This window comes from Anas platyrhynchos, chromosome 1, assembly GCF_047663525.1.
Source record: "Anas platyrhynchos isolate ZD024472 breed Pekin duck chromosome 1, IASCAAS_PekinDuck_T2T, whole genome shotgun sequence".
Taxonomy (NCBI): Eukaryota; Metazoa; Chordata; class Aves; order Anseriformes; family Anatidae; genus Anas; species Anas platyrhynchos.
Genome location: NC_092587.1, coordinates 96,427,321 through 96,442,442, shown reverse-complemented (window position 1 = coordinate 96,442,442; position 15,122 = coordinate 96,427,321). Strand labels below are relative to the sequence as shown.

Genomic DNA, 15,122 nt, shown 5'->3' with positions numbered 1-15,122 from the left:
CCAAAGAATAGACAGGCACAATGCATATGTATAAAAGCACTTTTAAAAAATGTTGGGGTGATCCTACTCCATAAAGATTAATGATTGTTTTTTCTAGTTCTAAATAAATCAACTGAGATTATCAAGGCAGCCACTTTAAAGGTTTTAATAGAGTGATTTGTGGAAAGCAGCGTTCTATTGATAAAGCAAAATAAAAAGTGAATCATCTGGAGAAGGCAACAAATAAAGAGAAGCTGGCTGGCTATAACTCGATACGTACCAGAGAACCAGAAAGGGATGTGAGCGAGGAGGCAGGACAGATGCTGGTTCAGTATTTCTGGTGTCTGAGCGTTGAATGCTCTGTTCTCGTTACACTCTGTCTGTCTGTTGTTACCCCTGTGATTATTTCACTTGTAGGTGAATTGAGCTATGGGAGGGGATGTGCAAGAGCCAGTTGTGCGTGGAAGTAAGTAGTACAGCCATGTGGCATCACAAGGTGGAAATTTGCCAGCCTCTTTTGCTGCTGCCCAGGGGGTCTTTGCTTGTGGTTGGCCTGACCTCACCTCAGTCACATCTTCCTTGTGTGCTGCTGTGGTTTGATAGTTACGGTTTCTGTTACTGCTTCTGTCTCCTTAGATTTGTCCCACCTTGCTCCTACTTAAAGTAGGACTTCTGAAGTGATTGCCAACACTTTATTACACTTACTATTAAAAAGAAACTTGGTACACAGGAAATGGGATTACTTGCTGCTTTCTGGCACTTTTCTTCTGAAATAAGAGAGTGAGATTGATAGGAATTCAGCTTCTATGTATTAACATCAATTTGTAGAAAAAAATATTTTCTGTCCTTCAGAAATTCAAGAGGCCTTTTGAGTAGTTTTGCCACCTTTGCATGACATGAGCTAAACTATTTTACTTTTCTAAAAGGGATTAACCTTTTGTGTAATATATATAAATAATATGTAATATATAAATAGTATGCTGTAGTCCCAAGACTTAAAATATATATGCATATATATATATATATGTCCATACATATAATCAGTCTTAGGATGCAAATATATTTACTTCATATCCTTTGGAGTCTCAGTCTTGTGCAGACAGCTGGAGACTATAGATCTGTGTGCACTCTAATATCTTTTCATTCTTTGATTGCAATATTTCCATTGAATTTACACTGTATGCTTTTAAAGGCGCTCTTTGTACAAAAAATGTATTTGCTTTGTAAGTGACTGCCTGTGTCTTGATCCTGAGTGCTTCAGACAGTTTCGTTGTTAAGTTGCACCTTGATCTTGTAATAATGAACCTGGAATACATGAAAGCTGTCTCTTGCTGCAGAAACAAATCGTGTACTAGATTTATATTTCAAGATGAGGCAGTGATGTGAGAGATCCCTTTGATATCTTTTTTTTTTTTCTTTTCCTTTCTTTCCTTCCCTGCAGTCTTCCTCTAGTTGGATTGTTTCCATTAAGTGCATTAGGATAAACACTGAGCACACTTGTGTTTGGTCACTTCTAAACTGTTGCACTGCAATACGACGAGTTCTTGTGACTTCACTTGTGATTCCTGATCTTCTATGCTTTGAATGTCCCCAAAATAGTCCAGTAGGGTATTACTGATCATGTATCAAGAACTAGTTGATACTTGAGACCGGCCCTGTCCTGGCAATGAGGAAGAAGATCAGTCTGTATATAAAGTATGCCAGTCTTGAAAGCAAGCCGGATTTTTCGGGAATGAAATGCAAGTCTCAGCTTCTTCTTGTCCATCTTTGAGGCTCAGTGAGTCACTGAATCAGACGTGTCCCAGATGCTTTGGTATAGGTTGACTCATTAAATATTGAGCATAAATATCATGAGATGGAATCTGAGTAACATCTGTGAATTTTAATATTGTTCTTTGGTGATGTGCAGGCTTTCCTCAGGAGAATTGAACATGTAAATGCTGCTGCTCTCTATTTAGCAGGAGGAAGATGAGGGTCATGCTTCCCTTCCTGTGAACTGAATGCGGTCTGAGCTGTCAGCTAAGTTTGTCCAGCTTCTGTTCAAGTACTGAAACTTCGCCACTCTAGAAAACTATTACACAAAACTGAAAAAATCCCTCATTTTTTAGGTAACATTGCTTTGAGGTTATTTTTCCAGTAGTTCCCATTATTTACCTTTCCTAGGAAAGGAAGAAAAATAAGGTTCCTTCTTCATTTGTTCTTATTCTAGAAGCATTGTTACGTCTTGAAATCTCTCTTCAGTAAAAAATGACTCTCTGGAGTTAAACAACCAGTTAGGCTGGTTGTTTTTGTCATTTACATGCAATTTATTGCGCCAAGCAACTTTTAAAAGTGAGCTTCTTTTTCCTGTTAGCCTTTGAATCCCCACTTCTAATCCAATTTACGTCACAGAGTTGCTTGATAGTCACCTACTAGCAAGACTCAGATTTCTACTTTAGCTCAACTTCTGACGTTGGCTGTTTTTAAACTCTAATCCTGGGCAATTTCCAAGTGCTTACGCTTGTAATCTCACAGCGATATGTAGCTCTATCTGCTATGGGGTGCGTATATCTATGTCTATTTCACGTCTTCCCCCAAATATGACAGTTTACAATTCCCATCCTGCCTAGGATTAGACAGTATTTTTTAATTAGGTAAGTGTGCAGAATAGTAAGAGCTTTAATTCGCTCCCAGACGGCCCAAATTCTCGGTTTTGCTGAGACATCTTTGTGGGAAAGGCAGACTGCTTTTTTATTTTGCCAGAAGGCACATCTCTCTAGATATGCCAGTAAGCTCCTATATAATCACTTCCTAATCTGTTTAGAAATGTGGGTTGAGTTAGCTTAGACAACTTTAAATAGGAGACTTTTATTTACCCCCGAACCTTGGTCCAGAATGGGCGAGGGAGTAACCACGTGGTGGTGAGTTGTGCTGGCTGCTGAAGAGGCAGCAACCACTGATGGGCACTGAAAGGTGAGTGTGAGGACTGGCAGCAGCATTCAGCCTGCTTGGATGTGCTTAAGAGCAGATTCCCCTAACTTTTTCTTTGCTTCCATTTTGCATGCTCTGGTACTCATCTGAAATGCATGGAGGTGGCAGAAGTTTGTGGTTCTGCTGCCAGATGTCTTCACTTCTGCACTGGGGCAGTCATATCCCCATTTCTGCTTCACAGACATCCTCTGCTCCTGCTGAAATACTGAGCTCCTTATTACCCTTGGGTGCTCCACGAAGCACTTGAGAAAATGACACAAAGTACCTGACGTGATGAAGTGTGTTTCCTGAAGTTCTGCGAGCAAGGCCCATGTTACTCCCTTCATACCACGTTAATATTGTGGTATGTTAAGACACATCCCAACTTGCAGTAACACCATTTCCTCCAGCTTGCAACATCCTGCACGCTGTTGCTTTTTACCTTCAGTTAGTGGAAACCTCTTCTAAAGAGAAGAAAACAAGGCTCAAGTGCAGTTTTCTTCATCTGATGACGATTCAGTTTCATACTGGTATCTGTTTTAGAATTTTGGGTTGTTTATGTGAGACGTGCTTTAATGCTTGTGGAGAAAACAGAAAGTGGTTTTGCATTGGGTTAATCATACATGTATATCCGGTTCATCACACAAGCTATTTCTGATAGGTTTGTGTTGAGAAAAGTGTGTTGGTACCTGTTATCTTTTTGCCTTTGGCTGGCTGTTGCATAGATACAGCTTCTCCTTGTATTATTGCATAATTTTTATCCTTAGCTCTGTAGAAATTAGAAATATCACATAATACACAAATTTCCAATGCCTTTTATCTCACTGAGTAGTTTGTGTATGATCACTGCGTTACTTTAAACAACTGAATGAATATGGAAACTGCACGTTTTAATTTCTCCTGTTGCAGAACCACACTGATTTGTCTTCTGCTCAGCTACAGTCTGGGGTGAGAGCAGTACAAAAGACTTTACTGTGGACAGCGTGAGCGGGACAGGATAGCTGTCAGAGTATGGTGTACTTGTGAATGAAATCCACTTAGTACTTGCCACTATGGCATGCTCGCTCTCAGGCCAGTACTTAGAATATGCTGATAAATGCCATCTCTAAGATAAGTAGGTTTACACCACACTTGTGCCACTGTAAGCACCTTAAAAATTGACATTAATGCAAATGAATTTTATATATTAAGTATCGTTGAAGCATAAAACATGGTAGATATCAAACAGCAATTAAACAAGCTGTCCGTGATGATTTTCCCAGCTTTAAAGCTTGTGGTCTTATCAGTGGTGGAGCTCAGTGGAAGCTTATATTCAGAAATGGATGCTTTCAGAGCCTGAAATACATCTGAAAAGCAACTACAGACACTTCTGCAAATAACTCTTGTCTGCGTCATTGCCTGTAGTAACCTACTCTTGCAGTTTTGGTAGAAGAAAACCAAAATGGAAGTGTTTTCCAGAATGGTTATTAATTACCCTAAAATATATGATGTTACTGAGACAAGTATTTTAATTTCAGTAGATCTCACTTTGTATTTCTTTTGAGATACAATTCTGTATCTAAATGCTCACCAAGAGACTTTATAGGCCTGCTGGATTGTAAATCAGGGCACGTTGTCCTGTCTTATGTAGTTTCACTCTTGGTGTTAATATGTGAAATTTCTATGTGTCTTTGTACATGAAGCTTATTCTGAAGTATGTCTTGGGTTTTAAGTGCAAGCTTGATTAACACTAAGTCATCTAGTTCTGTGTGTTCTGTAACAAAGCTCTTGCAGATTAAAATGGCAAGTAGGTATCGTATCTTCAAAGAAATTAACATGCTTTGTGTTTCCCTATAGCGTTCACCTTTAGGCTTGCTAAATTATCATTAAAAGCAGAGAAGAATTTAAGTTACCTGTTTTGAACTTAAATCATAAAAAAGCAGTTGTCCATTGTAAGTTGAAAGTTTTTTTTTTTTAAGGTTGATAAAAGCAAGAGTTATCCTATTTTTTGGCATTCATGTAGTAGCCCAGAACAATTAGGAGATATAATAGAAGGGCTCAATCAAAGGGCTGTGGGGTCACGCTAATGGATTTGGTTTCTGGCAGTACTGGCAATTCACTCTCTCCTTTGATAAGCTGCTTTCATTTCGTGTGTCACAATCTGTGTCTGTAAAACGGGGCCACTCTCAGTCTGTGCAGCTAATAAATGTTTTTTGAGATTTCAGTTCTTTTTCAAGGATTTTAATATTTCTTGATGAAAGCTAATTTAGTGCTTATTGTGTGTAGTCCTGTTAACTGCATGGTGTAGTTGTGTTTGCCATGTGGAATATTCATAGACATTTGCTAAAGAAAATAAGCGTGTTGAGATGCGGATCAAAAGTTATCCTCAATCATTGTACAAAATTTGACATAGCCCAATAGCTACCAAATTTACAAATTACTAGGACTGGTCATCTTTTTCTGAGTTGGATTTGCCAACACGTAAACACTATGCTCAAAAATCAAGAGTGGCTCTGAAATGCTCCTGGAGTGCAAGATAACATGTGCTCTGCATTGGGAACAGATGCTGGCTCTGTTTCAGTTTTAAAGTAGGGCATTTCAAATGTCACAGCAAGCGAGCACCGAGGGACTTGGCCTCGGGAAGAGCTAGCTTGCTATAAACGCGCGTTCATTTGACAAACAGGATCTATTACTGCTTTTTGGAATAAGGCTTGGCTTTCAAGGGCTCGTGCTGGTGCAGCTTTGGATCAAAGTTTGGTTATATTGCTGTATAGCACAAACACTCTTTCTGGTCCAGATCTTCTTCATGAAATGATCTCGACTTTTTCAATAGGGAATTCTGGAGTACAATTTCAAGAACACAAAGGTCTTACATGCTTGAAGCGTTAAACTTCGCTGCTGTCATCTGGTCTGAACTACCACTGAGTACATCACTTACAAAAGAGAGGTACACGTACTCTTGCCAAAATACCAATGTAGAAAGCACCTGACCAGCGATTTCTAAACTGAGGATTGTGACCGAAACGGTGTCATAACTGTTACACGTGGGGAGTATGAGGGACATGGTGGTATTTTTAGTATTTCTACCAGAGACTGGACCTGTGTATATGTGCCCAAATCCCAGAGTTAGGTAATTCTCCAGAGGGGCGTGTGTTGCAAGGCGTTGTTTGGTTTGAAGCTGTGTGCAGGGGAACATCCTGAAGAAATACTTTAAAAGTAAGTGTCTGCAGTTTCTCTTTTGCCTGCTTTCCTGTGGGTAAATTCACGTGATGAGTGCCTCAGGGTGGGGCTTCTTCCACGCATAGCATGTGGCCATGCAAATGGTCCCATAGTCTCTAGCTTAAAATAGCTCAAAAGCTTAGTGATGTACTGTATGGAGGATGGCACTATGCCTTTAGGCTTCGATAGTGTCTCATGGTTGGTGAAATTGGGTGGATGGACAAAAACTGAAAGTCTTACTGATGGCTGCACTGAGAGGGATGCTATCCCTTGACGCTTCAGCAGCGTATTACGTCTGTTGAAAATGGGTGAGAGCAGCGCTAGCTTGAGAGCTTTCCAAATTTAGGTGTGTAAACGCTTCACAGGGAGGTCACTATTGCCAATTGAAACTACACAGTGCTTTGTTGGTCATCGGTTATTTCTCAATAGTTTCACCTAAAGGGTTTCAAAGCAAACCTCTTGCGTGGTCTGTTGTCCAGGGAGGTGATCTGTGCCATGGCAGCTTGGCCACTTGGTCCCTATCATAAACAGGCCTTACTTGCATAGGGGAAATCGGGTACTGAAGCATCCTCTCAGACATGAGTTTTTCATTCTCTGGTGGCGCGTAGTTGAGGGGAAAAGAAACAGTTTCTGGCTCTTATAGAGCCTGTATGCAGTGTTGGGGAGGGGGGGAAAAAAGTCAAACCAAAACAATAGAGGTCTTGATGCCAGAAACAAGTACTTTAGGGGCTTTTGGCAAAAGACTGTATCTGCCCCATCTTCTTAGCTGGAGGGAGAGACAGGAAGGCTGCCTTCAGCGTGAGATGGAGGGAACATGTAGCCACTGCGTTACGTGAATGAGAATGAAGGATTTGCCAAGTGTCTTGTCACCCTGGAGAGCAGAGCCCTTGCTAAGGGGAATTTGACTTTCAGAAAGTATAAGGAGTAAGAGCTGTGATGCACCTGGAGTGAAATGGGGATGCAGCCTTATTAATCATTTATTAGCAAGATAAGTGGTATTGTGTTTTTAATGGGATTGTGTTTTTAATGATAAAAATGTGGAAGTTGCAAAAATATTCAGGTGACAAGTAAGAGAAAACCCTAGTACTTATTTATGGCTGAAATTTTTAATCAAACCAGTAATTTTAAGGAAGGTATTGCTGCAGTACAAGGAAGATTTCACCAACTGCTAACTCAGCTTTTAAAAACAGCAAATGCAGAGATGATGTTTTCTTCAGATCTGTTTCTTCATGCAGTTCTGTTTTTATTTTAGGAAAAAAAAAACATTTGGGATCTGCTGGTTCTAGTCTTGAGTGATAAGATAAACTGGAAGCAATCCATTCTGTTGTCTTATTATTGGGCTGAGTACTTTATCACACAGAAAGGTTTTTGGAAGCAACGCATTTTAACATTTCTTCAGTGCCCCTTATCGTGTTTGTTTCTGTACTATCTCTGTTGAATGCTCACTGAACCGCCTGATTTATCTGTAGATAACAGCCCACCAACAATACAGAGAGGGTGTTGGAAAGAAATTTAACTCTACCCCTTCTTTAACTCATATCTCATGCTCCCGGTCAGGTGCTTGGGATTGAGGGACCAGGCACGGATATCAGGTGGTCTTTTCCAGTTCAGGATTGTATCTGGGGCAAGTAAAAGACACAATGAAGAAATAAGTAGATAGAGGAGAAATTACGGTCCCAAATTTCTATTGGAGTGCCAGAGGCAACAACACTAGCGCTGAGATGGGCTCTCCTTGGAGCTGGACCTAAAGAAGTCATGAGATGTAGGGTCTTCAGGTGTGGAGAAGGCTCTCTGATGCTGCAGTTTCTTTCCCTGTCTCCTTATTTTCCCTGAAGGAAGGTTAATTGTGACTGAATTCACTAGGTTTCGTATTCAAAAACAGTACAGCCTAGTATCTTACCTAGAGTTTTGTTCTCAGAGCTATACAAATACAGGACAAAATAAGATAATGTCCTTTGAGCTTAAGAAGCTTCAGGATTTTAGTAAAAAGATCAGGCTTATCAATGTTTTCCTTTTCTGAAAGTGTTTTCCCAGGATTATTAGGTTCATTATAACCTGTTTTCATGAAACAAAGTTACTCTAACCTAGTATCTCCAATTTTCATTTAGTTTAAACACCTAGTTTATGAAGAGGTCATGTTGTTTTCAATGCACTGTTTTACTTTCTGCTTGAGACCTAAACACGTGCCTTTGTATGCCTTATATGATACGTCATACTTCTAAAACTGTTATACTTGCTGTCTTCAGCTAAGTTGACCAAAAAACCCGCAGGGTTATTTTCAGCTTTCTAGCTATTATTTTCAGGAGAAGTGTCAACCTGTGAACTGTGCATTTCACCATTTCTACACTCTTCTTAAAGGTGATGGAAAAGCTAGCAAATGCGATGCTTGTCTTAACATTTGTGAAATGAGAATGAAATGAATTCTTTTAAGACTTAGATTTATATTCCAGTTCTTTCTTGTTCAGGTTTTTACCCATTAGTGCCTGTTAGTAGGGTCTTAATTAGCTTCTTCAGTGTTACTGGTTTAATAGAGTATGTAATGAGTATTTTTCTTCACAGGGAGAAGAGAATTTATCCAAAGATTAAAACTTGAAGCAACCTTGAATGTGCACGATGGATGTGTAAGTGACTTGTTGCTTTTTTTTTTTCTTTGTTTGTTAAAAGATGTTAAATTATGACTGTTACCACAATAAGAGTTCCTTGACTTGGGAATGCAGATACCGTATATTAAAGCTAAGTTGCTAAGTTGGAAACCCCTGTGTAATGAGACCTACATTTGAATTCTGTAGGTATTTGTTGCTTCTTAAGCATTTGCCAATTTATCTTTGAAGAAAAACAAAATCCGATTTCTGTACTTGAATACCCATCCTACTATGGGAATGAGTTAAACTCCTATGTCAGGAAAACACATGCTTATCTTTTCAGTTAGAACTAACCTTAAACTTTAGAGTGGAATCTGTAGCAGTTTTTGTGCTATGTTGTGATATGTTTTTTTTAAATTACTTTTTTTTTTTTTACTTAAATCTCTATTAGAGTTTTAAGTGATTTGTTTTCCACACTTAAAAGCAAATGATTGAGTGCTGCATGTTTGTTTAAAGAGATAATAAAGAAACAAATATAGCTGGAAATATTGCTTATATAAATACTTAATTTTTGAAAGTGCCACAAATACTATAAACCATATTCTTTAAAAAAAAAAAAAAAAGTCAAACTAGGCACAGAGCAAAGAGATTTGTTTTAACATCCAGTGGCTCCATGCTCTAGCAGAAACACTGTTTCTCATTTATCAGTGTCAAAACAAGCTGGGGATACTTGCCTGTGTACAGAACTACTGGTGTAATGAATACCCTTAGCTCTATCCTCTGAACAAAGAAATTATAGCTATTGTGGTAGGATTCTTTGCTGTATTACCTTTGACAAATGGAGCAGAAAGTAAGAATTGTTAAAGCATTGTCTTTGTTGTAGACAATATCAGAAAAGTGAAGGGTATAAAATATGAAAATGCAAGTGTAAATTTATTTAAAATGCTGTTCAAATGTAAAATTTCATTATATTTTAAATTAAAGGGTGTTACTTTAAAAGTAGGCTACTCTTGCTGTACTGACTGTCATTATTACCTTAATGTTCTGGTGCAGGTGATGCTGGCTTAAACACCAAATGCATTAATTTATCTCCCTCCCCTCCCAACCAGAAATGTTTTATGAATGACACTGTGTAGAAAGTTACTTACCAGTTTTTGTATTTAAGATTGTAGCAGGGATTTTTATTTTGAAGATTCTTTTCTAGTAGTTTTTCATCTTCTAAAATGTCCTTAGGAGGAATGTGGTGGTGCCTGAATCTACCTGATGGATATGTATTTGAAAATGCAGTTTGAGTTTATTATGTGAGCTTTTAACAGATGCTTTATAACATGTGCCTAACTTAATTATTTTGCTGGGTGGAAAGTGTTTTTATTCTGAATTTTTAGCTTTATATATAGGTGTTTAAGATATTGTTACAATTTGAAAAAAGGTCTTTAGAAGTTAATCTTACAAGACACTGTCAACAACCATTCAGTATCATTTCTTACTATTTGTTTTAAGAAAAACCTGCAAAATAAAAGTAAATGCAGAAGTAAAGTAATTGCAATCTGTATTGCAGCATTAATATTGCCCTAGCATCTTTTTGTTTGGGATGCAAAGATTTCTATCTCAGAGTTTAGGTACCTTAGCCTTTGAAATAGTGCAATTTTCCACTCCTCTCATCTCTTACCTTTGTTCTTTAACTTCACTTGCACAGACTTCTAGCAGTAATACGTGAAGTAATTGAATTAATCTACCTAGCCACCAATGTCTGCTGGTGTCATTTGCCTCTCTCAACACGATTCACGTTTTATGAGTGAGGTCATACGTACCCGTACCCCAGAAGTTGCTGTTTCTGGGGTTATGTCTAAAGGGAGCTTAAGGTGGTGGGGAGCTCAGCTGCAAATGTGTAAAACACAGTGAAATGCTTTCTGTGTGAGGTAGCCAAATCTGACAGAGACTTTATTTCTTTGTTTTTTATTTATTTTATTTTATTTTTTATTTTCATTTTTTTGTATGCTGTTGATCTATCCTGCTTACAATAGGAATGAGGAGTTTGCTTTTTCGGTCTCAAGGATTGGCAGCACTGCCTTCTGCATTGTCTTTGAGGAAAACCCAAAGATAGCAAACTTATTTCTTAACTATTCAATTTATGAATTAAAAGTGCTTGCTGCTTCCTTTCAAGGCTAGCAAAAACAACAACAAAAAACTAGTTACACACCCTCTGACTTTTTCATCTTCTGGTAATTTTCTGTCATTTGTGTTTGCCATATCCTCCTCTGCTTTGGCCCTAGCAGGAAGAATTTCAAACTCCTTGTGTAGTGACAGTAACATGATGCTTTTAGTTTGGCTTTGAGTGGCCTGAAGGTAATAGATATGTAGCTTTTCTATACTGTTTGGAGATGCAAACCAGTTTTCTAGCTAGTTCTCATTTACAAGGTATTTTAATAGTGGGTTTTCTACCTTAGAATGGGACATGAGGACTTATTTTTTTTAAATCTGCTCTCATTGACCATCTGGTTTCAGTGTCCATATACATATTTATTGGGGTTATTATTCACTGTTGGTCACTAGGACCTACTGAACACTGAGAAGAGTTCTGTATTAACTGGTCAGTTATTGGAAGGGAGTAGTCACAGGGGGTAGGGGAAGGAGTCGAGCTCATTCTACTGAAAGACTTCAATGACTTTGCCAGTAATGTTGACAAGTTGTTCTGGTACAGATTAAAAAGGCAGTACAGTGTGCAGACTTCTAGCACACATTTGGTTAAGTCATCTCACTTCACTTTTTTTTTTTTTTTTCTGAAGTGAGTTTGGCTTGGGCAGGGAATGCTGAAATTGCTCAACCCTGAATGAAATCAGAATTTAGAAGGAAGATATTGATGTCTTGTTTAGGCTTGTGGAACTGCAACCCAGATAAATGTGCCTCCCATTTGCATCTTCCAATATTCTCTTTGCTTTCCTTTCCATCTTTTTTTTTTTTTTTTTTGTCATCTCCCCTCATTTGTTTAATTAGGCACTTATGATCACCCTTGTCATTCTTTTTCATAACTTCTCCTTTCAAATGGACTTTAATAGAAATTGAGAATATGTGGGATGTGAAGCAAAACTGCAGTGTGGAGGCAGATTTGTTGTGCATGGATTTATACACTGACAGAATGATGTTTGCTTTTCTGTTCATTTCTTAATGGTTCTTAACATTGACTGCTGCTGTGCATTGTGCCAAGCCTGCTATAGGCATGTCTGTTGTAATGCTAAGGTCTCTTTTCTTCTTTTTTTGAGTGCCTATTAGAGTTAATGTAAAGCTCCTCCATGAATATGTCAAGTTCTGGTAATTCCTTTTGCTTGCCCATGTGCCCACATGATCCATCCATGTGAGCACCTAATTCTCATTTTGCAACTTTGCTTAATTAAGGACCCCAGCTAAGCTTCTGCTTAAAATAGTAACTAAAACAGGTATTTCTATTTTAAGCAAAAAAGATTTCTGTCTTTCAGGCTTAGATTAAGAATGAGACATTTGAATGAAAAAGGAAGCACAAGAAAAGGACATAGAAAAAGTGGAGGGAGGCTTGACTGATGATATAGTCCACTCTGACACATCACAGTACAGGAGTAATCCTGCTGACAGAAAAGAGCCAGCGGAAAGTGTTGATGGCTGCTGTTTGACAGCTAAAGCTATTTTAGGGGCTATTTGAGATAAGAACGGCCATGCATGCAGTCTCTGGTGCTTGTGCACGAGCTGCTGCTTGAAGGCAAACCTGCCTACTCTAAGGATACTTTCTGAGCTTTCTGGATTTTGTGTGCATTTACAGCTTTGTTTCATTAACACAGTATTAAATGCAGTCTTATGAACAGGAAAATTGGTAGGGAAATATATTGTAAATTTTTCCCCAAATGATCTGCACCACACTGGAGGATTTGGCTTTCTCAGCATGCTCACACTTCTCAGGAGGGGGAGATCTGGGAGGGGTTCTACAGTGATTTATTTATTTTTTTTACCTGGAAAGGTGTGGTGGCCAAGAAGCAATGGACGCTCAGAATTTGGGTGATGTGAAGATGTAATGATGAGTGCTTTGACATCCTCTAGTTCAAATTCTGAGAACTATGTGGAGTATATTTGCTACAATAAAGCACTTGAATGTGTAAAATTGTGGGACGTGAGGCCTTTGTGTGAAGGTTTAATTTTCCTGATGGACTCTTCAGGAGCAAAGGGAGCAACTGAGTTGCAAATGGAGAGGCCATAGGTAAAGCAGGTGAATTCCCTTATCAGTTTATTTTTAAAGTACTTGTTGTGTGTGCTAGCTGCTTAGAAATTAATTCATTTAAGTTGCATTTGTTAACTCCTTTTCTTTGTGTTGTTGGATAAGTTTATTATTTTGATGTTTTAATATTCTGAAAATTGTAATGCAAGTCTAAACAGATTTTTTTTTAATTCATGCAGGTGAATACAATTTGCTGGAATGATACAGGAGAATATATTTTATCTGGTTCTGATGACACCAATCTGGTAATTAGTAATCCTTACAGCAGAAAGGTAGGTTTGTTTCTGAATACTTATATTTTTCAGATATGTTTTCAGGTGTTGTTTTTCAAGAGCAACTAAATTTTATCTGATGAAGATAATATTAGGCACCTTATTCTCATTTATAAAACACTATAACATCACGGTGCTTAAAAAACTTAGTATTCTAATTCCTTGTGACTTTGGTATTATCCCATTTTACGGTAGGTGGTCTGATACAAAAGGAACAAGGTCTCACAACAGATTAGTGTCAGAATTAGCAGTAGTATTCAGTAATTGTGAAATCTTTTAGTCAGATGAATTGTTTATTTTAGGTTTAAAATATTATAGTAGTTTCTGCTGTGTAATATACTAAGTTGTCTTTTTGTGTAACATTGTTGAAGTAAAGTGTCAACCTTTATTAAAAAGTTATTACCATTTGAAACAACATTGCTTTGGGTTTACCCACATGTGGATAGAGAAAAAATTGTGCTGAGTTAGGGGAAGCAGGTTTGTGAAGGTAAGTGCTGTAAAAATCTCTGCTTTTCCACTTCTGCACTGACATGAGTTAAGGTCCAGTCAAGTGACTTCCACCACATAGCAGCAATGTTCTGTACTTTGCTCTTGAGGGGACTGTTGGTAGTTTGCAGGAACAGATACTCTGCACGTATCCTTCAGTCCTGGGGATCCTACGCAGCAATGTTCAGGTGAAGTCTGCACTTCATGCTTTCTCAAAACTAAACTCAGAACTTTTTGAGAAATAAACCCAGAAGAGGCACTGAAAAATTAAATATAGAGAGGGAACCAAAATACATGGTTGGTATGATGGAAGAGAGTTTTAATAGGAGGTTATGGAGGCAGCAATGAAGAGCTGTGATGGGAAAACAGTAGTGATTTGGAGTGATGCCTACTGGTAAGGCCCTTTTCCTTACTTCCCCAAATGAACCATAGCTTCCAAACTTGATCTCTTCATTTCAGTTGTTGGTGCCAATCTGACAAAATCCAGATCAGTGTCATTAAAGGAGGGAAGAAGAGGTGTCTGAGACAGCTAGGAAGAGGGTGAAGGATATAATTCAAAGTGAATGTTATTGGAGGGACTTTAATATATCACTGCCTGGCAACTGTTTATCTTATTCTATAATAATATTCTAACACTTTAATATGTGCAGCAACTTAAACTTCATGTGAAGAGTTTGTCCCTCCTCCCCCCCCCCATTGTGTTCTACCACACCACTGAAGAGAAATGTAGGAAAACAAAAAATCTCCTGTTTTTAATTCAGCAGAGTTATTTTTTTTTAAGTGCATTTGGCATAACAGCAGAGGAGATAGATTTTTCAATACATGCAAATGCAATTATAAAACAGCAGGTACTAGCAAAAAGACCTAATAACTAGTGTTGTTCCTCAAATGTAGTAGAGGTATGATTTTTATTATTATTATAGTTATTTTATTTTTAAATGACTGTTACAATTGTGTTAGCTTATTTTCTCTGGCGTAAATAACAGAATCAATAGAGAACAAATTGGAATTGGTACCAGAGCTCTGCTGTAATTATGTCATCGTGGCTGATATCATTACTACTGTATTTTCTTCTATGAGCTAGCTGGATTAGCTAACATAGACATCAGCCATCAATATTGTCTTCTGTGGTAGTAAAATATTCTGTTTAATAAGGAAGCATTTATTCTTGTTTACTTGTCATTTACACCAGCGCTGAGTACATAAGTCCAGTTTTTGTTGTGTACGGTCAGATAGAGGTATTGTTACTACGTGCCTCAGAAGGAGAAATTTTCCAAATAATATTTCTCAAGTTTGAACAGGTTTTATATTTGTGTTGTTTGTGCATCTGAGGAGGAATGTATTACTGTGACTTTTAATAGTAATGGCAAGTCTAAATCAAAAGAGAAGTGCTTTGTTGTACCTTGAGATGGCTGA

General features: G+C 38.0%; 1 protein-coding gene across 11 annotated transcripts in view; it reads left to right on the top strand.

Moving 5' to 3' along the window:
- Positions 1 to 15,122, top strand: part of DCAF6 (DDB1 and CUL4 associated factor 6) — an 81,396-nt gene that overhangs the window by 3,862 nt on the left and 62,412 nt on the right. For all 11 annotated transcript variants that reach the window (XM_027449392.3, XM_027449389.3, XM_027449393.3 and 8 more), the window contains exons 2-3: positions 8,686 to 8,747; positions 13,128 to 13,220. In XM_027449392.3, the coding sequence (XP_027305193.1) occupies positions 8,686 to 8,747; positions 13,128 to 13,220 (155 nt within the window). The remainder of the gene's footprint in view (positions 1 to 8,685; positions 8,748 to 13,127; positions 13,221 to 15,122) is intronic.